This window comes from Vespa mandarinia, chromosome 6 (assembly GCF_050613455.1).
Source record: "Vespa mandarinia isolate Hongniang chromosome 6, ASM5061345v1, whole genome shotgun sequence".
Classification (NCBI taxonomy): Eukaryota; Metazoa; Arthropoda; class Insecta; order Hymenoptera; family Vespidae; genus Vespa; species Vespa mandarinia.
This window is the reverse complement of record NC_140815.1, coordinates 993,440-1,020,880: the sequence shown is the minus strand read 5'-3', so window position 1 is coordinate 1,020,880 and position 27,441 is coordinate 993,440. Positions and strand designations below refer to the sequence as shown.

Here is a 27,441-nt window from a genome sequence, read left to right as displayed (position 1 = left end):
TCGTTTCTAGAATGAAAAATAATTTACTACCGCCAATCAGTGTATTCGGCATTACCAACTTGCTGTTGATACCAACATCCCCTTTCTTATTAAAAAATAAAATGTCGGTCGGGTGAAGAATATACGGAGAGAGAGTATCGTGTATGATACTGAAAATTGATTTAGTTAAATACCGACGAGAACACGTATAAAATAACGAACGCATCAACGTTTGAATCGTGATCGTTAATAACGAATTAGTTTGATCCCCTCTTCCATATTTTTTCCTCATTTCAATGATTAATGAATATCGTTGATTTTGCATGAAAATTACCATCGGTGTATGTAAATTTATATTTCAATTGAAGCAAAAAGTTTCGATTATATGGAAAAAAGAACGACGCGATAAGGGACAGGTGTGAGGTGAGTAAAAGCATTACGATAAAACTCCCTAGTTATTATCTACGATCGTAGCAAAGTTGGCATGCCTGACGTCGTGACCGTTTTGGCTTTTGCTCCTGGCTGCAAATCATTCTTCGCGTACGGCGTCGTTTCAGGAGTGTTCGTAATACGTAATTCTTACCCCCCAACTCCCCTCCCTTACTCCCCTCTCTTTCTTTTTAACTCGTCTTCACCGGGTAAAGTGGAAAGGGAGAGAGGGTTTCTGTTAGTGGCACGCAATACCGAGAGACACGCACGTGTGACGCTGGACGAGAGCGAGAAGGGCTTCTAGTCGGTAGAGAGAGCGATTATTCGTGGAGATCGGTTGGATAGGAGGTGATTGGTCGAGGCAAAGGCGCGTGTCGCGCCAAGATACACTCCGAAGTGAATGGGCGCGTTTCATCGTCCGCATTTCGGTGTACGGGTTCGTTATTTGATTCGCTATTTGCCTCGGTCCTCTCCTCGGTTCGTCGTTCTGCCGCGCCGTAGGAGCGCGCAGTATGTGCGCAGTGCGCTCCCACCGCGTGCGCGTAGTGTGTCTAACCCCCGCCGACGACTGCCATCTTTGTCAAGTGGGTAACCTTTGTTGATTTGTGTGAAATGTGACGCCGTTGTCGCGAGATAATTGGTGATCGGTGATTAAGCGCGAAGCGCGTGTCGACGCGATAAAGTGTTTAACGATAGTGTTTTCCCTGGAGTATCGTCGTCATCTTGGATACATCATAAATGGAACTATTTTGACCAGGTAAAGAAACAGCAACAGCAGCAATATAGCAGCAATAGCAGTAGCAGCAACAGCAGCAGCGGTAGCGGTAGTAGCAACAGCGGTAGTAGTAGCGGTCGTATAAACAGCAGAAATGTGAGGAGGAGGAGGAGAAAGATGAGGAATCGATGGAGGAGGAGGAGGAGGAGGAGGAAAGGGAAAAGTGCTCGGCATATATGCGACTCGCAGGATGTGCACGTCTTCTCTGTCTTCAGAGAGAGAGAGAGAGAGAGAGAGAGAGAGAGAGAAAGAGAGAAAGAGATGGGGATATTGCCAGAGACAGTTGCCGTCGGCACCGTTGTCGTTATCGTCGTTATTCTCTTCATTTTCATTATCATCGTCTTTTTTCCTTATACTCATTGATGAAGATAACGACGACGATGCACTCTAAACGAAATTTCGAGCTCAAGCCGAGGCATTGAAAATTATAGTATGGGAAAACAACCGCGTCATTCTTCGATAATCCGAGGACGCGCGAAAACGCGTGCGAAAAGAGACAGATAGAGAGAGAGAGAGAGAGAGAGAGAGAGAGGAAGAGAGAGAGAGAGAGAGCCGTCTCGTATCGTGCCGTGCCTACTCAAGATGGCTGCCCGTCGGGCTTCGAGAACATTGGTCGGCCGTCGCGTAACACGATGCCTTCTTTCGGGCGGAGAGCGGCCGTTGTGTCGTATCATACGTTCGGTCACTTCATGATTCTTCGGTTTTTCTTTAAGGAAAAAAATACTTTGGAAAATGGAAATAGATGGATTCATCGATAAACGTAAAGATCATTGTCGGCTGGCTCGTTAAGCGACGGAATTTTTCTTCAAAAATGAGCACGAGCCGACGGCCGCCGGGAGGCGGTCGATCGTGCGCTCTTTCTCTTTCTCTATCATCTATCTATCTATCTATCTCTATATCTCGCCCTCTCTCTCCCCCCTCCCTCCCTCTTTCTGTCTCCCCCTGTCGCTGGGTTCATCGATTTTTTCACTCTCTACACTGTCCTGGTTGGCGAGCTCGAAAGTGGACGAAGTGGTGGCCTAGGATAGTTAGTTAGCATTAACAGTTGTATTCGTCCCGTCGTTGTCCTCGTCCTCGTCCTCGTCGTCGTCGACGCGACGGGCGGCGGCAGCAGCAGCTGCTATCTCCATCTCGCTCCCTCTCTGTTGTCTCTATTTCTCTCTCTCTTTCTCTCTTTCTTTCTCTCTTGGTCGCTTACTCGCTCTTTCTTTTTCTTTCTCTTGCTCTCCCCTTCTAGCGCGTACGATCTCGCTCAATCCGTCAGCCACTATCGTCGTCGTCGTTGTCGTCATCTTCGTCTTTGTCGTCGTCGTCGTCGTCGTCGTCGTCGTCGTCGTCGTTGTCGTCGTTGTCGTCGTTGTCGTCGTTGTCGTCGTTGTCGTCGTTGTCGTCGTTGTCGTCGTTGTCGTCGTTGTCGTCGTTGTCGTCGTTGTCGTCGTTGTCGTCGTTGTCGTCGTCGTTGTTGTCTTGTCATTGCCGTTGTCGCGTTGTACAAGAGGGCCCAACAAGCACGCACAGCTGGCTGTGGAGAGCGGCTTCTCTTCACCCTCGGCCCCTCGTTCTTCTCTCTCTCTCTCTCTCTCTCTCTCTCTCTCTCTCTCTCTCTCTCTCTCGTTTCTCTTCGTTCTCTTATAACTGAACGAGCGAGTCGACGAGTTAAGCGAACGGACAGCGACGGACGCGATCGCTCCTACCACCATGTTCTTCTCTTCGTCTTCTTTCCTTTGGACTAATAAGACAAGGAGACGAGAAAGACGTTGCCTCTCTTTTCCTTTCTCTCTCTCTCTCCCCTCTCCCTCCCTCCCTCCGTCTCTCTCTCTCTCTCTCTCTCTCTCTCTCTCTCTCTCTCTCTCTCTCCAACAAAATCGCGAAAGTCCTACAGTTGGTCGTACATATAAGTATATACATATATATGTATGTACGTGTTGAACGTAGTAACGATGGATCTCTTATTGTCTCTCTGTCTCTCTTTCTCTATATATATATTCCTCTCAATGTCCCGTTTCTTTTCTTTGCTTCGACAACAAAACTCCATTCGATTTCGCGCTTCTCTAGCAAGTCCAGCCGAATACGACAAATATATATATATATGTATATATATATATATATATACACATGCGTATATATTATATACTTTCTATCCTTTACGAAGTATATATATATATATACGATCTATTCCTTTCCTTCTGACAACATTCGTCGATTCTTCTTTTTTCCTCGTCATTGCCAATCGTATGACACGCGTCAGGTATGCTATATACCATCATGTAAATTCGAAGTGGCATCATTACTTTGAAACAAATTAGGCAATATGTACATCATTTCCATGTTACTACCAGTCCCTTTTACTATGACTTAGTCGCTAAGAATTAGCTGTATTTTTTTCGATTAAAATTTCGATAATTTTTCATATATTGTTTTAATCGTGATTTAATTCAAGTTCGATCACCCATATCATTGTACATTTTTTAGTATATATTGATATTATTGTTATTATGTATAATTTCGTTTTACCCGATTGATACGACACATTTTTAATTAAACCAAAGTGTGCTCGTTGAATATCCATTTTCTCGTAAGCTTCCCTATCCCCCTCTCTTCCTCTGTGTGTGTGTATGTGTGTGTGTGTATGCGCGCACGCGTGCTTGCTTGCGTGTGCATACGGTCATAATCCGTTAAGCTTATAATAGGAAGTTCGTAAAAATAAAATTTAAATTTCGCGGTCCGAAATGAGCTGAAACGAGAAACTCTACAGAATGGCAGATGCGTGGGTGTCAAGCGTGACGTGTGTTCCGTTCGATTTCCATCTTTTTTATCATCTTCTAGTCTTGTTCCCACGCTCGAAAAAAACCCGACCTCGTTGAAATGGTTTGATGGTGTTACGAGGGATGCTTGAGAGAGTCGTCATCATCCGCTTTTCGTCGTTTCTTAATGTGTGTCTGTGTATTCTCTCTCTCTGTCTCTCTCTATCTCTCTCTCTCTCTCTCTCTCTGTCTCTCTCTCTCTCTCTCTCTGTCTCTCTCTCCCCCCCCCCCTCTCTCTCTCTCTCTCTCTCTCTCTCTCTCCGTTGGTACGAAGTAATTAGCGCGAATCGTTGGAGTGGTCCGTTAAAAAAGAAATACACGATCTATACCAAAATTGTTGAAATCAGCTCCGGTAAATGGCCGATTAAAAAATTTAAGTCAAGGTCGTCAATTCACATTTCAAGTGTTATCTACGACGTCCCGTGAAATATCTTTCGAATGTGTCGGATAGCCTAATCGGTGAATTATTATATACGAGAATTTATTTGCAAATATTAAGTTAGTTCTTTCTAATTAATCATTTATTCATATTTGGAATTTAACTGTCTACATAATCCCAGTTATGCTCAATTGTCTTTAAATTGGAACGTAGAGTCGATGAGAAGTAATACCATTTAATGGTCTAACGAAATCATCGAAGATATAATTTTATACATATATATATTTTCTTTCTGGTCAAAAATGACGTTCATTATCGAATAAATGTCAAATGTAACTAACGAATTCGATTTAATTGTTAAATTTATCGATTTTAAATAATCGATTTTAATTGTTAAAGAATTCGCTAATAATATCCAATGAACGAATGGAATCGGAATTTTTAATAATAAATTTCCTTCTATACTCATTTATTATTTGGATGATAATAGCCTGTTAGAAAATTGATGTCTATTTCAATCGATTATCGTATTTGTAACATTTCTTTATTGATGATATTCCGTGTTAAATGACGAAAAGATTCTTAACATAAATTTTGCACGTTTTGTTTTGATAAAAAAGAAAAAATAGAGAGAGAGACATGGGTTTCATTGAATATCTACACAACTTACGCAACTTACTAACGTAAATTTATAATCACGCATTTTTGCAGTCGTTTTTTATCGTTACTAGAAAAACTCTTCTATCTCGCATGCGCGAGCAAGGAACATTGGTCAAGTGTATTGCGTCGTGCTTATAATTTGTCATTCGATGAAGTTACAAAAAAAAAAAGACGAGCTATATCCTTCCAAAACAATCATTCGTATGTGATAATTCATATAAAATTCATCGCTGAAACTGAATAACTTTTTTTCGGGTAAATACGTCTAATAAACTCAATTCTGGTATCGTCCAAATCGAAGTTATTTCTTAATCAGTGTGATTTTTCACATATGTATATATGTATATATGTATATATGTATATATATATATATATATATATATATGTATGTATATATGTATACATGCATGTATATCTAGTAGATCTTAACAAATGAGATGATTATATTGTTACTTTCATACGTACATAAATACATGAGATACGATAGCAATATCGATCGTATTACATAATCAATAATAAAAGTTACATTTATTTATAATATCCCTCATTTCATTTACCTATCGATAATTCCAAAATTTTTTATGTCGCGAGAAGAAATTTTTCTACTTTATGAAGATAGATAAATACATATATTATATATATATGTATTTACATAGATATATACATATATTAAGAAGGAAAACAAATTTCATGTAAAAATATTCAATAAAGAGAATGAAATAGAGATGAAATATCCACGTGGCAAGAAAACGGCGCGTAGTTTACTTTGGCATCAAGGATACGAGAGGGAAAGAGATAGAACGAGAGACCGAGAAGAGTAGGAGGGTCGGTTTAAAGTTGCGGTTTTACTACCTCTTTTCCTCCCCTACCTCTATCTCTCTTTCTCTTTTCTCTCTCTCTCTCTCTCTCTCTCTCTCTCTCTTTTATCAACTTCTGCTTCGTCTCCTTTATTGCCGGCAAAACTCTCTTGAGGAATATTTATTATGGTGCACCCGCGTGCGAAAGCGAGAGAGAGCGAGAGAAACAGAGACGGAGAGACAAAGTTGATGGCACTGGCCTAGGTCAACTCGTATCGCAGCTGCATCTCGTCTTCCTGTGATTTGCCGTAAACGTTTAGGTCGTTTAGGATTTTTCTAATCAAGAAGAGGGGAAATGGGACAGCTTTATCCGAAATTACATTCTTTTTTATATTACACAGTTTCGTTTCTCTCTTTCTCTTTTTTTTTTATGTCGTCCCTCATACCGATTTCTTTTTTCTCTCTCGACAATTTTGTATTAATTGTGTAATTGTCAATTGTTGATAGTTCATCGTTTCATAATCTCTATTTTTTTTTTTTTTTTTTTTTTTTTATGAGAATTTACGTTCGTGAAGATCTTATTATTATAGTTGTTGCCTTGGTTAGATTAACGTTCTTCCCGTGTTATAATCTATCATAGGGTTTGCGAATAAGTTCAAAGTTTAAATCTTGATAAAATGAATACGTTTGTGACATTCGTTGGGTACAATAGTATTTTAACTGTTTCTGAGTGCTTAGAGCATCGGGCCCATGTTACGTAATTGGACGCTGCTGCTTGGAGATCTATCGACACATCGAAACTGGTGCTATCACGTAGCTTTGGCATTTTTCGACATGAATTTAAACAAACGTTTTACATTTTATCACTTTTTCCTATTATTTTTCGACAAGATTTTTTTTTCAAATACTTGCCATTCACTTAGCCACTCAAACTAGTTAAATAGTATTGATTTTGTATTTGTATCACAATTGTGTCTTATGTACGAGGTATCCTCATCAATTTGGCGGGAAAATTTAACTGCTTCTACTTTCAAATTTGATTATCATTAATCGATTTCGTAATATCGTATAGTCATCCTTATGATTGTTTTTTTTTTTCTTTTTTTTTTTTTAACTATAAAATATGGAAAGATAACGAAAGGAAAAAAACATTTAAAACGACATTTATTTGACATTTTATGATGACGTTTAGAGAATTGAAAATACGATCATTAAGGTGGAGGAAGACGCAAAAATAAAAAAGAAAAATAAAAAAGTATAAAAAAGATCGTGATACGTCTCCCGATAAGATCTTCGAGTTTGTGGGTGGTCTTCTGTATAATATTATAGTTACAGACAACGATAATGCATCCACGATTTGACGATCGAGTTATATCGTGACTTGGAATTACTGATCGCCGCGTATTCCTCCTATCGAAAGTTCTTATGATAATCTATACATAGAGTAGGAACATTGTTTCTCACGATTGGTCATAATACAATGGATTAAAGGGGCGGGGGTTAGTATTATTTCTTAATGACAAAAAAAGAAACTTCTTTATTACTCATCATAGATTGATTTTAATATTTAACATCGTTCAATTTCTTAGAACAATTATGTGTATATGTAATGTTATATATGTTATTATTTATATAGATATAATTATATACATTATTTATATAATAATTTATATATACAATTATATATCATATAATTATATTATGTAAGAATATAAATAATATATATGTATATATATAAAAATCATTTCAATGAACTACTATAAACATATTTAGTTTCAAAAAGTCATCGATTTTACATGGAATAACTATTATATATGATCAAGTAAATCTAAGATCCGAACGAATCGCGGGAAAGTAAAACGACGGTAGAGAGAAAGAGAGATAGTGTGTGTGTATTTGTTTGTGTGTGTTGAATATGAGTCGGTATATCTGGTGTGTATACATAGGTGCGTATGGGAGATTGAATTAGTGAGGCCACGCGTTCGCCTATAGGTTGTTTCGCGTTGCGCAATATGGTTACTCATAATACGTTAGTTCGCGATTTTAAATATTTCTTTCCGTTCTCTATATACTATTTTATTCAACGTGTACGTTTTCTTCCTCTAAGGAGGGAAAGAAATTTAAACTCATAGGAGAAAGTCGGAGAAAACTGAGAGATCGTTTTACGAAGAAATTGTTTCGTGCTAGTCTACGATTCGTTAGAATGGCAACCTTTAAAATCCTTTCCTTCGTCCTCGAACCGATACTTTAACCTTTTGAAGGTTAGGTTAGACGATGATGCTTTTCGTCGAGGTTTGGAATCACGAATATTTCGCCGATCGATTGTTAATCGATATAATAGTAGGTATCGGTACATAGGCTAGTCGAGTGAAAGCTGGAGGATAAAGGCTACGCGTCAAAGAACGTGGGAAAGTGTGAGACACGATCAGAGTTCAATACAATGTTGCAATTTATTTTCGATAAAACCCTATCAATAACTATCGTTTCTACATATCATATGTATGCGTGTATATGTGTGTATTTTTCGTTTTTTAAAAGGAACAAAATTGCAAATAAGAAATTGAAATGAACGAATAACAGTTGGTCATACGATACAAGAAAATCTCGTTTTTATAAATTTATGCTGATTATAATGAAATTTTTACGATATTTCAAAAACTAATCAAAATCGAACATTGTTGTTTATTTACATATTACCTGCTAATTCGAGCAAGACTCGTTTCATATACCAATCGTTTGAGTCTCTCAAATCCTTTTGATCATCGGTCTTTTTTACCGAACCGCCGCTATGAATCTCAGATCTTATTTGGATAAAATGTCGGTAATACGTAGAAAGAATTGAACGTTGAACCAATGTGGCGATTTGCTAGATTTTCATCCGTATATTTTTCGTATAAAGTAGCTGCTGCTTTCGTTGTCTTTAGAAGAGTTAGCTCGTTGATCGATTGGCTACGAGTCATGTTCAATGTGGCTTTTGACGATTAACCCTTTCGCCACGGCAGTTTGCTCCACCGGAGTGACACCGCTGAACGGAGCACTGCGCCGAAAAGTGTGCATATCGCGCTTATGTGTTCGGACTTACATCTTTCGGTGCAGCCTCATCATTCTCTTGATCGTACGATGTTTTAATTGTTATACAACAACATATTTGGAGGTTTTTTTTTTTTTTTTTTTTTTATAAAGTGTTATGCACTAACGTCGTCTATAGACGATGCTTGTACACACAGGCCGTCACGCGGATGTCGTCCATAGACGATGCTCGTAGCGAAAGGGTTAATATACATGCGATTAATATCAATTTTGACACGCACACAATATGCGAATATATATATTTCTTTTTTTTTCCAGTGGGTCCTTACGAGAAATCAATAAATTATAACAAGAAAAAGGGAAAAAAGGAGAAGAAGAAGAAGAAGAAAAGAAAAGGTGGAAAAGGAGAAGGTACGATAGTGGCAAGTAGTGTGATGGACCTTGCCATCCGCAGAATGTGAAGAATGTCGCGAGCTCGGGACCAAACATTGCCGAGCCTCGATATATAATATATCGCGGGCTCGGAGACAGCCCTCTCCCTCTCCGGTAGCCTGCCCTCCCGGTGGCTTTCCGAGATGGACGAGAGCGAGTCAGCCGACACGTGGTCGGTCTGGTTCCTGGACGCGATACGAAAGATACGTAGCCAGAAACAGAGGCCGAGCGTCGAACGAATATGTCACGCAATAAGGCAGCATCACAATTTTCACGAAGAAGAGATCGCGGAACATCTCGAGGTTGCTGTCAAACGGGGCGACGTTCTTAAGATCTTCAACAAGGGTCAATCATCTTACAAGGATCCTGGTGGTTTGCAATCGAAACCATTGAAAGTTGGTAGAGGGACCGATTTAAGCAAGGTTTTAGGCAAGGCTGTGAGGGAGCTTGGCGAGAGAGATGGTTCCAGTTTGAAGAACATCGAGAAGTACATAAGGCAAAGTCATACGGTAGAAGAGGAAGCTGAAGGAGATCTCAGGACAGCTCTGAGACTTTCTGCGAAAAGGGCGGTCGAAAGGGGACTCGTTCTTCAAGACGGTAGGCTCTTCAGACAACCCGACAGGCCGCCGTACCTTAAGAAACTTGGTAATGCTGAAGGAGCGGCCCATCACAGCCTGTCTCAGGAACCTCCCGCGCCCAAGGTTAGTAATAGTAGTAGTAGTAATAGTAGTAGTAGCGTAGTACCAGTAGTAGTAGTAATAGTGTAGTAATAGTGTAGTAATAGTGGTAGTAGTAGTTGTAGTAATAGTAATAGTAGTGGTAGTTTAGTAGTAGTAGTATTAGTAGTAGTATTTTAGTAGTACTAGTTGTATTTTAGTAGTATTTTAGTAGTATCAGTAGTATCAGTAGTATTAGTAGTATTTTAGTTGTATTTTAATTGTATTTTAGTAGTATTTTAGTAGTATTTTAGTAGTATTTTAGTAGTATTTTAGTAATATTTAGTAGTATTTTAGTAGTATTTTAGTAGTATTTTAGTAGTATTTTAGTAGTATTTTAGTAGTATTTTAGTAGTATTTTAGTAGTATTTTAGTAGTATTTTAGTAGTATTTTAGTAGTATTTTAGTAGTATTTTAGTAGTATTTTAGTAGTATTTTAGTAGTATTTTAGTAATATTTTAGTAGTATTTTAGTAGTATTTTAGTAGTATTTTAGTAGTATTTTAGTAGTATTTTAGTAGTATTTTAGTAGTATTTTAGTAGTATTTTAGTAGTATTTTAGTAGTATTTTAGTAGTATTTTAGTAGTATTTTAGTAGTATTTTAGTAGTATTAGTAGTATTAGTACTTGTAGGTTTACGCCTTCTACTCAACTGATGGTACGCGTTGTTTTCGTGACCTTGAACTCGACCACTTCATGAAGGGCAACAAGCAGCACGTTCCTTTGCCTTTATACCTCCTCCCTCTTATCTTGGAAATGCTGATGCCTGGTACCACGAGGAGAGAAGTCAGAATTTTAATTTTCATCCAAATCTTCGATTTACCCTGAGTCATGTCCGCGTTTGTAATGCTCCCTAGAAAATAGGTCAAGGACGATCTATTAATCTTAAACGCAGTTCATACTCATCTATAGCTTTCAATCACAATTTCGATGGTCACGTGGTTTAGTCCGCCAAATGTCCCTTCCGTTTGAAACACTCTTAGGTGGAGTGCTACGAGAGCACAAGATCAGTGAGACTCTGACCTCTATTCATTGAGTACTGCTATTCATTAGGTTGCGCATGTTTTGTATCTAACATTGTTAAAGCCTGCTTAAACATTCTTCTTCTTAATGGTTATATTTATTTTATCTTCGTAATTAACGATGCATTGAAACAGTAATTAAATTGCACGTATTAGCATTGTTTATCGTAAAGAACGAATTAACATCGAATTTGCATCTCTATCTTAATATTATTATTCACGAATTTAGATTTTTTTGATTCTGTCAAAAGGAAGAGATAATCCCGTTTGTATTTTTGCAAATTTTTTTTTCAAGCTAGGATGTGATAATTATCAATTAACGGGAAAAGAAATTTTATTAATATACTGCGATGTAAAATCATGCTATTCTTTTCCTCCCAAAATTTTGGCGGAAAGTATTTCAATTTTAAAATGTATATGTAACTCGATTTTTCGTTCAAAATACCGTTGAAATTGTCTTTGTTAAAGTTGCTCTTTACTACTTATGTCACTGACTTCTCGGATGACTCACAAAAGAATTGCTGGCAGCTTTATTCGCTCGTGGTATACTTAAAAGGATACAATGTAAAGCCACTCCAGGTAAAGATCGACAGGATTATGAAGTTCCTCGATTGATGTGTCATCGCATTGCGAACAGAAATAAATTGAAAATTAAGTTTATTGATATAATGAACGTTAACTGTAGCATAAAAATCCAATGAAATCCCACCGCGAAAGGTAACGGGTCGATACTTTTTTCGCGGTTGGCGTACCAACTCTCTCTTTCTCTCTCTCTCTCTCTCTCTCTCTCTCTCTCTCTCTCTCTCTCTCTCTCTCTCTCTCTCTCTCATACACACACACACAAAGATTGTAAATTCTGTAAAAGACTGGGCATTCGCTTCAGTGTGGTTGATTTCTTGTCTCTTCGAAGCATGCATTGTATCGTACTTCGTTTATAGAATACCTCTTGGTAATCCATATCAATTATGGAGAATTAAATGCTCCCGCAATCGTAACAAAATACGGATCTTATAAAAAAAGAAAAAAAGAAAAAGAAAAAGAGCAATAAGAAAAGAAAGAAAGAATATATTTTTACGTTTAAACATATAAGACTTTTAGAAATTAAACGATCACAATGTAGAAATGTGATAAAAAATAAAATAAGTAAATAAAAATCGTTTCACATAAATGATGGTAGAGGCCTTTAGTTTTTGATGCGTAAAACATCGGGATTATTCGCGTTGCCCGTGGAAGGACGACATAACGCAATGCAACGAACGAAGACGAGGAAGAAACTAAAACAGCAAAGATGGCCGAACACAGTGGGCGCGGAGTATCACGCGCGAAGTCTTTACGTGCGAATCAAGCAGGAAAATATTACGCGCTTGTTACCAGTCCTTTCTTCGCGCGGCTGCCCAAGTCACGCCGTATGCCCACGCTTCGAGAAGTCTGTTGGCTGAGGGAAGGAAGAATGTATGGAGAATAGTATTGTATGATGAGGAGGAGGGTTGGCGGGGGCGGTGGTTACGAGGAGTAGGAAAGACGTCGTAGGCCATAGAATCGTTCCATCTCTTTCTGTTTTGAACGAAACTGTTTGCTCGGAGGGAGAGAGAGAGAAGGAGGCTGCGGAGAGAGTGGTAGGGGAGAGATAGAGAGAGATGAAAAAAGTATAGAAAAGGAAAAGAGGGGAGCGACGATGCGCTATCTCGACCGACTTCCGGCGAGTTGTTTGTATATCGTTTCTCTTATTGATCCTCTGCGCGCATGGAATCACTCGACGTTTTCTCTCGTTGTTCTGTACTTCTCTCTCTCTTTCTCTTGCTTTCTTCCCCCTCCCTTCCTTTCTTCTCACCTGCTCGCGTGGCCCGCCGCAGCGCTCGTGTTTTACGTGTCTCTTCGTCGCAGTGAGCGCGGAGTAATCTCGAAAACAGTGTACGCCGACGCGGGACCGCCAATCGCGGTTCTCCTATCATGCTAGCTTCTTCCTTTCGCCGTAATGCGTCGCTACGTTGCATGCGCCCTCCCTTTCCCGCGCTTTTTTCGACATGAATACATAGGCTTTATTCTTAAAAATGCTTACATTTTTCTTACCTTACTACTGTTGTATTTTGCAATAATTTAAATTGTTATATACGTTCGTATCACGTAAGATCGACATACTTTTCTCCTATATTTCTTTTTTTTTCTTTTCTCTCTCTTTTTTTTCTTTCCTTCTCTCTTCCTTTCCCTATCTCTTTCTCTTGCTGTAAACGTAACGCACTCGTATATGGCGAAAGAAATTCTTGCGGCTGGAATGCAACTGGGCTCCTCGTGCATTAGCGCAAGACAAAATTAAATTTTCGATCGATCGAAGTACTTGTTAGTAACATATACAGCGTGGTCATTACTATTATTAGATATATAACGTGGTAAGAGGGACGTAATTCGATCGACCGGTTGAACGGTACAACGACGGTTATTTGATTCTCCGCGAGCATCTATAGAGCAACAGGTCGTTGGACCGAAAGATGGGAACGCGTCACGTGCACTCTCTTTCCGACTGTTACGCATCTACTTATTCCATTGAAATGCAAAGTTGTGAAACTTTGTGAAATAGCACGAAACCATGAAAAACTATGTTCTCAACGTTATGGATATTTTAGTATATTTAAGCGATAAAATATTTGTTATAAACATCGTATGTCTTGTACACGTATATATACATATAAGGAGAATCATTGAAAATTATCTATAAATTTTACATTTCTTTTTCTTTTTCTAGGAACATTTTTAATTATACAATTTCAAAATAGTATTACAAATCGGCTATAGTATGTTTTTACATAATTTTTATTAAATTCTTTTTTCTTTTTTAATTTAACAATAAATATATCTGTGATCATGTTACATATGATTCTCTCTGTATATATTACAAGATTCTTGAGAGATCGTCAACCTCAAATGTCTCGAGTTCACAACTATTTCCCTCGTCGTGATATTTTCACGCGACTCAAGAGATTGTGATTACTACCTCGATCCGGCCTCCAGGATCTGTCGTAGATCATGCGGTTACGCAATAACGATAAGATTGCGCGTAAAAAGTGCGTATGCGAGTTTGTTCATCGACCTTTCGCATTTCATTGTTAAGAAAAAGCATTTGCCAGCTGTTTGAATCGCGTGTAACTATGTACATACATGCTCGCGCCTGTGCACACGTCAATGCGTAATACATTTGAATTGCATGCTTGATATCTTTCGGAGTATCGATCGAATTGCACGGTACTCGTTATGTATTTAGAAGCTACTACGGATATGCACCGTTACTTCCAATCGTATTTGTACATATAATAAATAAATATATGTATGTATATATTTATGTATATATGTATATATCATCTAGGTTTACACATAGGTCAGATGCGCATGTTTCTATGTTTGAGCAAAATTCAGAAAGTAATTTACAAATAAATTTATGTTGTAGTTGTTATTCTTTCAATTAATTAATTTATTTAATTTGTAGACAAATATTCAATATTTTAGCATTTTAATATAACTCCACACGCATATACACTTGTATGCGTATTCTTAGTGTTATATATACGTGCAAAGTCAAGCGTAAAATGCAACATGCGTGACACGTATCATGCCATATGGTCTTTCGGTTTTTCCTGAAGTAGAATAATCTAACCGCTGCTTGATCATGTATCCGCTATTCTTCTGAAATATCTTCGTAAGATTACATAAAGTGAGAAAGCACTATCGTTTTCGCCTTGCTATCGCCGTTACGTTAGACAAAATCGAGCGAAACGAATGTATTAATTTCCGTTTTCCGCGGGTTAAGAAGTACGAGTAGTGAGAGAAAGGACGATTTAGATATGAGTGGGAAAGAAATTAATTTGTTATGCGATTTATTTCCATTCCTTGTTTATTTTCGATAAAAATTATTTTCAATAAAAATACATAAACATATATAAAGAAAGTATAATGATAATATATAAAATTTAATTTCATCATTTCCGATGATTTTTCACGTAAATCAATTACTTCGCAATTCATTTTGCTTTTTTATTATATTTTCTGTTCGAACACTCATTGCAATTTGAAGTTCGTAAATTAATTCCACGCGCCAGATACACCTTGAGAATAAGGGGCTTTATGCTTTTAATAAGATGCACCCCTCGTTGTGTCGAACGTGCAAAGGATACGATGTTGGCGCTAGCAGTGGTAGCGAAGGTCATAGTACCGCGATGAGAAAAGGAATACTTTTGTTTTATGATCCAAACTCGTTTGCTTCGCTAGTCTGTACAAATACTCGTATCTGTAATCCGACAATATAAACAAATTTACGAAGCCGACGCGAAGTTTACGTTAACGTGTCTTCTTTACGATAAAAAACATGACCTGTAATGATAGTTTTCCCTGACATTGTAGTTGCGTCGTGCAACCATCTTGATTATAATCTTAAATTCTTATCTCGTAGAAACCATCGTGTCTAGATTAGGTTATTTATAGTGGAAAGACAACGTTGTTATTCTATGATTTATCGTTCGTTCCTGTCTCACCTTCTTAGAGAAAGAGAGAGATTATATTACATAGTGAAGGGTATATGATAGGTTGCTTACTCTTAACAACCACGAACGGCCATTTAAGATTGAATTTTCACGTTGACGATGTCATTCAAAAACTCTCTTTGTATGTATCTTTATAATTGTTATCTTCCCTTCGTAATTTGATCAAGATTTATTTTTTCTTTACAGTTACCGGCTCCGCTTCCAATATGCAGAGAATGTCTTGGTGCGACGGTAGCCAGCAACAATAACAATACCAAGCGTAATAGTATCACCGGTGGTAGCACATCGGAAAAATTGAGCAGGTGTAGCGTTTGCGGTGCAGCGTTACACAATTCCTGCGCACCACCTGAACTTTCGATACTCGTTGATAGGGGTATAACGTGGTCATGTGACGATTGTTCTCCAACGTGCGCTGGTTGTCAGTTGGATCGAGAGTCTCAAAATTATTTGGTAAAGTGTGCTGGTTGCGTGAAATGTTATCATCCTACCTGTTTGGATCCGGCTTTGGATAAGAAGAACAAGGCACCTTGGAGATGTCGACATTGTCAAACGGCGCATACGCCTGTTTCTAAGGACGATGGAAAGAAGAGCAAGGTGCAAGATTCCTCAACGCTCGAAGATACGCCGACGAGTGCGAGGAAGAGACTTAGCAAGTTGCGTGAAAATAGAAAGTAAGTAATCAGAAATTGATTATTTAGATGACTTGTTTGGTTTAATTAGACTTACGATGGAAGGATTTATAGTGGAGATACTGTCAGTGGTGTTGCGTTTTATATCCAAATGTTTTTGTGTTCTCCTTTTGTTGGATCAAAAACTTTCCCATGTATGCTCTTTACTTTCTTTCTATGTGTCAAGAAATCTGTTGTTAAAAATCTATATATCCATACATAAGTTTTTAAATTATTTAAAAAATCATCTAGGACTATTTCGTGATAAACCGTCACATCAGGAGAGCGTTTGTCACTTGCGATCCTTCCCTTGTTAGTTTGAAATTATAAACGAAAAAAAGATAAGGAACTAAGAGTTACTGACGGGTTTACCCTTTTGAATAACCGTAGGTCTACTGTATCCAGAAAGAGCTTGACAGCGTCAACCCCGGGCAAAAAAGGAAACTCAGGAGTGGCTCAGGTGGACAGCAGCTCGGACGGTAATGCGGGTGTTGTCTCCCCTCGTCAACTACCTTTGATTCCTTCTCCTTTACCACAACCCCCCACCCCACTCGCAGGCCAGGGTAGGCTGCTCGAAGAAAAGAACGACCGGATTTCCAAGGAAAAACAAAAGTTCTTTAGGCTGAGCATGTTCAACGCGGATCACAACAAATTAAAGCGGGTGGGGGGCGGTGATAAATGTAGACCCTCACAGAACGTTAGTCCTAGGTCGACACGGGGTAACGCGAATTTGAAGAAAGTCGTGCCTAGTAAAAGTGTACCACTATCTAGTAGTAGCAGCAGCAGTAGCAGTGAGGCCAGTGAGAGCGACAGTTCTGATGGGAGTGATAGTACGGACGATGACGAGGAGGAGGAGGAGGGTAATAGTTCAAGCGAATCCAGCGGCTCGTCTTCCTCGGAAGAGAGCCGGGAGGAAGAGCAGAACGAAACGCCAAAACCAAAGGGCCCCTTTTCTTGTGATCTTAGCGAGGATAAACCTTGGGGCTTCGCCGCGGCTGCTGCCAAGTTGAACACGGAATCTCCTTTCTTTAGCAATATCAACAACACTTTCGGTGCGCCTTTACCTAAACTCGATGTAAGCAATACACCAACCTTCGGTATTCATATACAGCCTGCCGCTATTCTGGACGGTACAAAGAAGCAGAAAAATGCAACAAATAGTTTCGCGAGTATGGATAGTAAAATAAAGCCCGGAGCTGGTCAGCTAAAAAGCCTCTTCGACGGACTAAGTCATTTCTTTTCAGCTCCCACTAATAGTAGAGCGAGGACAGGTGCTCAGGTACCGAATTACGCACCCGGCAGAAGGAAAAGGTCCAACACCGACGATGGGAATAAAGCGAACAAAGTATTTAAAACTAGTGCGGAACAAAGAGGCAAGCGGGAAGACTCACCTGATGCTAGGAACAAGTCGAAAGAACGGAGAAAGATCGAGGACAGCAACGAGGAAGTGGTATCGAGAACTCCGAGACCGGGTATTTTTGTACCTTCAAATGAAATCTTGTTCGGCTCTATGAACAATAATGAGAAACCACCGAAAATGACTCCCTCAAATTTGGTTAAAACCGCGGTTAACAGTAAAAGGCACGAGCATGAAAGAAGAAAATTAATGAAAGACGATACGTCTTTGGTAAAGTGTGCTGACGCTGATTTGTCCTCACCATCGTCATCGCCGTCTTCCTTGATGAAACACGAACAGCAACAGTTACACTCGCGAAAGAAAGAAAAGGTCACGGAGGCGGCAGCTCAGTCACGCCACCCTGCGCCCGCTACTCCGAAATCCGGCCTGTGCTCCGATTCCCTTGTCAAATCTAATCCTAACCTTAAACCTAATCCACGAGCCTGTACTAGCGCCATCACCACCAACACCACCACGACACCCCGCGCGACACCCTGCTCCACCAGGAAGGGTAAGAGTCTACCCCATCCATTCACAATTCCTAACCTCGATGATGCACCCAAGTCGCAATGAAGACTTCCCTCTAATCTAATCCTCGCTCACCACCACGTGGATGTGTTGGCGGTGTGGTGTGGTATGATGTGTGTGTACACGTGCGTCCGATGAGCGTAGCTTCTTTCAATGTAACACGAATACTCCGGCTCTAGAGCTTTTCTGTTTTATTCACATTCATATGTATATATATATATATATATATATATATATATATATATATATATATATATATATATATACATAAATACACATACACAAAACATATATATATATATATATATATATATATATATATCAATATATTTATTTATACATACACATATCTGTATCATAAATTCACACAACTTTCATTTTAATCATTTCACCATTCTTTAGTGACCCATTTGTCGACGAATCCTTTAATAGTGTTTCTTTAACATCTGATGTAAAATCAATGGAAGCAGATTCTATATGTGGCATTACTCCCGAGAAGATGGGACATTTATATACAAACTTATCATTTTAACTGGTTTCCATTAGTTTTACAATATTTATACGATCACTGTGATGCATGCTGGTAATATTATCGTTCAAGACTGGCACATTATGATTACTCATCCCGAAAAGATATAACACGCGATTAATTGCATGCGTAAGTGTACGCGGCAACACACGTGTAACACGTGTATCTTCCGCAACTTTATATGATACTTTTATTATTTTGGTTCATAAGTACATAATTTTTTAAGTTTTATTCGAAATACAATCTAATGAATGCTCGTTTCTTTTAAAATCGTGATTATTCTGAAAGAAGTTATATCGGAAAATTATTCTTATACGATTTTAACTATAAATGGTATAGTATCATATAAAAAATATGCTATTATCCTTGTACAAATTGATGCTTCATCGAACCTTATCAGAGTCTCCGACTTCGATCCTTTATCCTTATATCCTGGCAATAAATATGGAAATAATTATAACAAACAGATTACAGGGCGAAGAAAAATTTTATTTGGTGGCATATCTCACTCAGCCGTCTTAAATCGCTCAAACTGATGCCTACCTGCTGCTGCTGACATTAAGCAGGCACTGTTGCTGTAACTCACCGATCCAAGTTATAAAATTATCCCTGCAATATAAAAGCCAAGTTTAATAATCTGCCAACACATCCCATAAAACCTATCTTAAAGCTTTGCTGTTAAAAAGACTACTGACAATATTAACAGAAATTACATCAGTTTGTCGCAGCTTTTATTACCGCCTGAGATTCCTTATGCCCTGGTCAAACCTCTGCTTGCCAATTAAATCCATTTTTATCGATTTACAGTATTTAATTATAAATATCTCAGACGATTTAAATCCTTCCATATATTCTTTTAATGTGTAAATATGATAGTCTCTAATGTTTTGCAAAGGTTTCTTCGGGGGTTTTAAATGTTATTAACTTTTTATTATTTCTCACAGATTATTGTTCTAACATGAGGTTATACATTTCGAAATTATTGTACGTAGATACGTATTAAAACTACAAATACAAGAAACATTATCGCATTTGGCTAAGATGATTTTCACGTATTAATTATATAAATTGGTATATATAATGTGTATGTATTTTGACTTAGGACGAAATTTATCGAATATATATCATTAATCATAACATTATCATTCATAGCATTATTGTTTTATGTGGGTTTTGTTTAGTTATCAATCTGAATTCAATAGATATCTCGTTATAATAATTCCTGTACTGTTCTTGTTTTATCTAAAATAATTTTTGATATTAACTAAAAAGGAATTTCATATTTTTTCTTTTACAGATGAACCGGTCGTACCCCAAACTTTACCACCTGGAGTGACACAAAAAGATGTAGAATTATTCAAAGAAGCTCGCGACAGGGCGGCACGCTTGACAGTAACCAACGGTGACGATGAGGAACCTTTGTCTATTCATGTCACAAGTGGCACAAGTAGCAACAATACACGTAATCCAGCAGCCATTGTTTTTGGACGTTACGAAGTAGAAACGTGGTACTCCAGTCCGTTCCCTCAAGAATACGCAAGATTACCAAAATTATTCTTTTGCGAATTTTGCTTGAAGTACACAAAAAGTCGTGCTGTTTTAGACAGGCATATGGATAAGTGTCAATGGAGGCATCCACCTGCTACAGAAATTTATAGGTGCAATGGATTATCTGTCTTTGAGGTACACGAGAACGATTTTGTAAAGAAACTATAAAAATAATTTACTAGTTAATATATTATTTCTAACGTAATTATCATTTTGATATGTTGCAGATCGATGGGAATGTGAACAAGATTTACTGTCAAAACTTGTGTTTGTTGGCAAAATTATTTTTAGATCACAAAACTCTTTATTATGATGTAGAACCATTTTTATTTTACGCTGTAACGAAGAATGACAAATATGGCTGTCATTTAATAGGATATTTCAGTAAGGAGAAACACTGTCCTGCCCAAAGGTATAATGTCTCTTGCATTATGACGTTGCCGCAATACCAAAGGCAGGGCTTTGGCAGATTTCTCATTGAATTCAGTTATCTTTTGTCCAAAGTCGAAGGAATTCCTGGTACCCCGGAAAAACCACTATCTGATCTTGGGCGTGTATCGTACTATTCTTTTTGGAAAAGCGTTGTACTTGAGTATTTAGATGCACATAGGAGTGCAACTGAAGTAAGAATAGGTGATATAACAAAAGAGACTGGTGTGTCAGCTCACGATATTGCTATGGCGATGCAATTATTAGGATTTATTAAAACGGTTCATTTGCCTGGTGAAGGAAATTCTAAAATCGCTATTGTAGTCGATTGGAGTAAAGTTGATTCACATATGACAAAAGTACGAAAAAGTTCCCGTATCAAACTCGATCCAGATTGTTTACGATGGATACCATTACTAACACAAATACCTAATCCTTATCAAAGTCCCGAAGAAAGCGGTGATGCCAGTTCAGAAGCTTCTCCAACCGTAGAACCTAAACCTGTACCAACGATCGTTGAGAAAATACAGAGGGTAAAAATAAAGAAGAAACCACGGGGTAGAAGAATAGGACAGCGAAAATCATCTCCTTTAAAGCCAAAGACACCAGTAAGATCAAGTCAACAGAAAGAGGTTGCAAAGGATGGAAAAGAAGGAGAAGAATCTAAAGTGCCTAAAGAATCAAAGGTGACAAATGATATTATGGAAAAAAAAGAAACGAAAGAACAAGATCAAGATAATAATCAAAGTAGTAATACTGGCATAGAAATTGAAAAAACTTCAGCGGAAATGGAAGGTAAAAGTGTTGTATCGACGCCAAGAAATGTACGAGGAGGTAACGTTTCAAAAAACACTAATACGTCATCTATATCGAAAGTAACACCAGCTTCGGCGATATCAAGAAGAAGAATTCGGGTATCAAAGACCGCTGCCGTAGAAACACCGACAACCACGCCTCTAAGAAAACGAAAACATTCCGAAAAAGTGGAAACCGAAGAAAAGGAGGAAAAGTCTGAAGTAAGTTCTAGAAAAAGGACTCGAGAATCATTAAGAGAAAAAGAACGGGAAAAAGAACGCGAACGGGATAAAGAGAAAGATAAAGAAAAATCGAAAGAGAAAGACAAATCTAAAGATAAAGATACTCAAAAGGAAAAACTTGTGGAAACAAGAAAAACACCACCGAAGGTAGTAACACCAACGCCATCAATCAATCAAAAGCCAGCAAAAAAGCAATGTAAAGTCGACGACATTTTATTAAAGGTAACTAGTAGGCAGACTAAATGTTTACAAGCCAAGCAAACGAAAGAGAAAAAGATGTTGGAAGAGAGTGAGTGTAATGGAAAACAAGATACAAAAGAAGTTGCTAAGACATCCTCGATATCAAGGCGTGGAAGAGCAAAAGCGGCGGTAGTGGAGACACTAAAAATGCCACAATTAAAACCAGAACCACCTGCAAAAGATAGAGCTGAAAGTCCTGTTATACCACCGCCATCTCTGTCTCCTCCTCCCGACGACATAAAAAATACGTCTTTTACAGATAAACAATTGCTTATACCGGAGCTACTACCGGGAAAAATAAGCGATAAAGAGGATAGTAAGCTTGAAACGACAGAAGACAATGCGATTCCAATTACAACGGAGTCGGAAGTAACATCAGCAAGCCCAGGAGAGTACGAAGGTGGAGACGAAGACGAAGGTGAAGAAGAAGAAGAAGAAGAAGAAGTACCTGCACCAAGATCACAATCTGTAGCACAATTTACGAGCGAATTGGAGAACACGTCGAAAGAACGAAGCGAAGATTTGGACCAAGGTGTAAGCGACGATAATCAGGATAAGAAAAAACTTTGTTTATCAAACGTAGAGCCTGAACTACCAGTTGTTGGAGAGCAAGAAGATATTTTAAAAGTACAGGAAAAAAGCTCTGACATAGATAAGGCTGTTGATTGTGTGGAGTCATCTAAATTGGTACCTGAAGTCTCTTTATTAAAAGAAGACGAAGTTAAGAAGTCAGAAGTTTCCACGCAAGAAAAAGATATTTCTAAGGAAGAAACGATGGTTTACGAACCATCTGGTGATTCAAAAGAAGACGATACAACTCATTTAAAACCGGAAATATCTCCTTCTACGCCTACAGAAAAGAAGGAACCTTTTTCAACTCCAAATGTAGCTTCTCCAGAAGTGCAACCCCATACTCCACAGGAGAAGCTTATATCGATCACGGAACAACAAGATACGTTACAATTACAAAATCAATCCGAAGAGTTGAAACAGCATTCACCGGAGAGTGGTAAGACAACACCACATCTCGAAAATCCTGGTTCAGTAAAAAGAACACCACCTTCGCAACCGGATTTACCTTCCATGGGTGTATACACACCTGATTCCACAACAAATTCTGTACATTCATTGCATTATGGCCAATGTGATTTAGACGTTAGTCAGCTTGGCTTAGAATCTCCTACTTCTATAGCCAGTGATTTGGCATCGCAAAACAGCGTAGAAAGGCCACCAAGTGCGTTACCATCAATGCCAGCTGGACCTGTTACGGTTCCGATATCAGTTTCGATGCAAATCACGGCACCGTCCACTTCGGTATCGGTGAATATACCACAACAAGTCCAATACGCTGATTGTTCAATGCCACAACATACACCGCCAGCTCATGTCAGTATACATCCGATGCACCAACCCCATACTCCACAATCTCTTCAACAACCACGAACTCCGCAATCTCATACTCCCCAAAGTATACCCACACAAAGTCCACAACCGTTACCGCAAAGTCACACGCCTCAACCACTTCCTCAATCTCATACGCCACAACCTCTTCCGCAATCTCATACACCTCAAAATATACCAACGCAGAGTCCTCAGCCAATGCCACAAAGTCATACTCCTCAACCTTTACCTCAGTCACATACTCCACAACCGATGCAATTATCAATGGCACAGCAGACACAAAGTCAAAATATGGCACATACGCAATCACAAACGACGCAACCACAACAGCCATCGACTCATCAACAGCAACAACAACAGCAGCAACAACAACCGCAACAGCAAACGCAACAGTCTCATAGTAATAAGAGGGCGAGTGGTTCTCAAACGACTCATAGATCAAGATCTGCACAACAAAGTAGATCTCATCGAACGACACCACCGACGCCACATACGCAAACATCGCAACATACAACATCATCGCATACAAGTCACACTACTGTAGCCCATTCGACTCATATACCCCAATATCAACAATCGTCCTCTATGAGCGTACCGCCTGTGCCGCATCCACATTCTCATACGCATGCTGCACATTCTCACAATATGGCTGTCATTTCTCAAGGAAATTACATGGCCGTGGCGTCACAAGGTTTCCCTACTCAGAATACTTATGTGATACAACATCGAAGTAGTAGATCCGGTGCACCAACGCCATGTACTACCGCCACTAATTTCTACATACAAACGAGTGCGATGCCACCACATTCGCATACGCCGGCACCATCTCTTTCTGGTTCGAGTAATCATCAGACAACGAATTCCTGCAGTTTGGCAAAATTGCAGCAGCTAACCAACGGTTTGGAGATGATACCACCTACGCCACCACCGGCCATGAATCTGACACCACCACCGCCCATACCACATACCATGACGCCACCGCAGACCTCGAGGCAATTACCAACGCCTCCACAGGTACCTTTAGGCTATGCAAAAAATTACTACAACGTGAATACGGTACCACCAGGTACACCAGGGCCACCAAGCAGATCGGCATCGAGGTCATCGTCCAATTCAAATATGCCGTCTCTTACTCAGCCTTATCCCAGCGAGAGTCTCTATCGACAAACCCTTGATCCTGGTAGCACTTGTCCGCAGATGCAAAGTGCCGCTAGCAGGGTCAGTCCGAACGTGGCATTGAATACGAATCTCATGGCTGCCGCACCATACGGATATCGAGTCGCTCAACCGGCAACCGGATACATGAATCAAGCGGCACAATTGGGTGGCTTTATGAATCAAGCGAGCCAATTACCCGTTGGTGTTGTAAATGTACCTGCACCTTATTCTCAGGATCCTCATCAGCAGAATCCAGCGGCGGTGTACACCACGTATCACGGCTATATTAACGGAAGCCTCGCGATGCAGCCATTAAACGGTACCATGAGGCCACGTTAGTTGTCTCGCTGATTCCATTTCTTTTTCAACGGCGAACTCCTCCATAATTCGTCGTAGCCGATCAACGAACTAATTTTATCGGACAAGTGAACGCTCTCTAAGATACCACGACCTTCCGTATTTGTCGCCATCAATCATCACGAGCGTACCCCGGATTATCATACTTCCCTGACTTTGCTTCCAGGTTCGTCCGACGTGAGCATTCACAACTATAGACATCCTTTGGATTTTTTGTACAGATTGCCTCGGTTGCTACTCTTTTTACAGTGCCGTTTTTTATCTCGCTCTCGTATTTCGGTGAACACCATTTAGTGTGACAGTAAAGAGTACAAAGTAGGATATGGTTGGTCGAAGTTAAGACTCAACGTTATTTCGAATTGTTACTTTATCGATTTCTCTCTCTCTCTCTCTCTTTTTCTCTTTCTCTTTCTCTCTCTCTCTTTCTCTCTCTCTCTCTCTCTCTCTCTCTTTCTCTTTCTCTTTCTCTCTCTCTTTCTCTTTCTCTTTCTCTCTCTCTCTCTCTTTCTCTTTCTCTCTCTCTTTCTCTTTCACTCTCTCTCTCTCTCTTTCTCTCTCTCTCTCTTTCTCTCTCTCTCTCTCCTTTCTTTCTCTTTTTTTCTCTTTCTTTTTTTTTTACAACATTTGTGATTGTAGGAAGGAAAAAAAGAAGGCTCGGTAGTGGTAATCGTAAATGAATACGTTATTAGTATCTATAGGATACTTTTTCTCCGAAAGGGGATTATTTATAATGTTGTAAGGGAGGATGTTTTAGCAACAACCGTAGATATAAATTTACAGTATTTAACGTGGTCGTACGATACATTTTGGCTCCGCGAGAAAAATAAGGTTTCGTGTTTCGTTTGAAGTGTTGTATCCTACTGTTGAAGGATTCATGCTGCACGGGCTTTCAACTTGTCGATAAAGATTAACGTGGTACAATTACGCGTGATAGTACGAATTTGTAACTTGTGCATTTAACGATTGACACTTTCCGTGCCGCATCAGTTTTGTGATTAGTCATTCAGACTACGTGAATCACCGTTTGATTCACGCAATATGTTCATTATATTTGTTAAATAAATCATGTTCCATAAATATTACGAAATTAGAAAAATTATTATTGTAAAGAAAAATTAATGGATTATTAATTAAGGATTAATGTTGTATATTGCATTATAAGTAATATACATAATAATGATTGTAAATTATAAATATAATAATTGTATATCGACAGATAATATCAGAAAATATTTTGTAATTTTTTGTTTTTATAACTATTGTAAAATATCAAACGGCATGGAACGTGTTAAATATCGTTCTGGTTATCAGTTTAAAAAGGCCAATGTAGGCCCATCGATTTGTCTTTTCAAATCGATCAAAGTGAATACATACGTATGTTTCAGCAGGGTCTCATCCTCCCGACATCGGCGCGCAACAGTGTTATGTTTTATGTATCATAATATGTGTATATATATATACATACACATATATATATACATATATATATGTATATATATCAAATATACATATGTGTATATATATAGTATGCGTATATATATATACAAATATACATATGTGTATATATATAGTATATATATACACATATATATGTGTATATATATATACACATATATATATACACACATATATATATATATAAATACTTACAAATATTCTGTTTGATATTATAAATTGTTGAACATTGTTGTTTACGTTTTCTTCGGGGCACGCTGTACTTTATATGTATTATAAAACTACTTATCACTATGACAATTCTATTATCAGAAATTATTCTATCATTGTCATTGTCATTGTCATTATAAACATCATCGCCATCATCATCATCATCATCATCATCATCATCATCATCATCATCATCATCATCATCATCATCATCATCATCATCATCATCATCATCATCATCATCATCATCATCGTCATCATCATCATCATCATCATCGTCATCGTCATCATCATTATCGTTATCGTCATTATCATCAGCATCACAGTCTTTACTATTATCGTTGTCGCGTCATTGCGCACGCGCGCGCTATCATGATTACTATTGTAATAATAATAATAATTATTATTATTATTATTATTATTATTATTAATTATTGATTATTAATTATTGATTATTAATTATTAATTATTAATTATTGATTATTATTATTATTATTATTATTATTATTATTATTAATATTATTATTATTATTATTAATTATTAATTATTAATTATTAATTATTGATTATTATTATTATTATTATTATTATTATTATTATTATTATTATTATTATTATTAATTTTAGTTTTATTAATATAATATTATCGCGCTACTCTTACTACACCAGCCGATATACATAATTATATTTTACTCATCCCGCACGTTCACGCATCTATCATTCGCTTATCTATCATTCGCCATGATGCGTCGTAACATTTTTATTATTCAGTACCGCGAGGGGGCACACTAGTTTCGAAGGAAAAAAAACAGAAAAAGGTTTATGACTGCACGATTGGTTCTTCCACGAAGCGTTGCGAGATTTAGCGAAAATTATTTTTTGTATTGAAACGCGCGAGAGGTGGCATTGTCGACGATCTCCTCCTTACCATGAA

The 27,441-nt window shown here is 38.3% G+C and overlaps 1 protein-coding gene across 3 annotated transcripts; it reads left to right on the top strand.

Annotated features, from left to right (window-relative positions):
* The first annotated feature begins 109 nt into the window (after nucleotides 1–109).
* enok (histone acetyltransferase enoki mushroom) lies at nucleotides 110–25,307 on the top strand. Of its 3 annotated transcripts, none has more exons than XM_035865039.2 (6): nucleotides 110–402; nucleotides 9,172–9,986; nucleotides 15,738–16,222; nucleotides 16,610–18,126; nucleotides 19,970–20,355; nucleotides 20,448–25,307. In XM_035865039.2, the coding sequence occupies exons 2-6, from the start codon at nucleotides 9,429–9,431 to the stop codon at nucleotides 24,822–24,824; spliced, it is 7,323 nt and encodes a 2,440-aa protein (XP_035720932.2). In that variant the 5' UTR covers nucleotides 110–402; nucleotides 9,172–9,428; the 3' UTR covers nucleotides 24,825–25,307. The 3 variants fall into 3 exon arrangements, with proteins under 3 accessions (XP_035720932.2, XP_035720931.2, XP_035720933.2); XM_035865038.2 differs by lacking the exon at nucleotides 110–402 and adding an exon at nucleotides 513–1,165; XM_035865040.2 differs by lacking the exon at nucleotides 110–402 and adding an exon at nucleotides 519–1,165 and having other exon boundaries at nucleotides 16,610–16,698; nucleotides 20,448–25,305.
* Nucleotides 25,308–27,441: the final 2,134 nt, after the last annotated feature.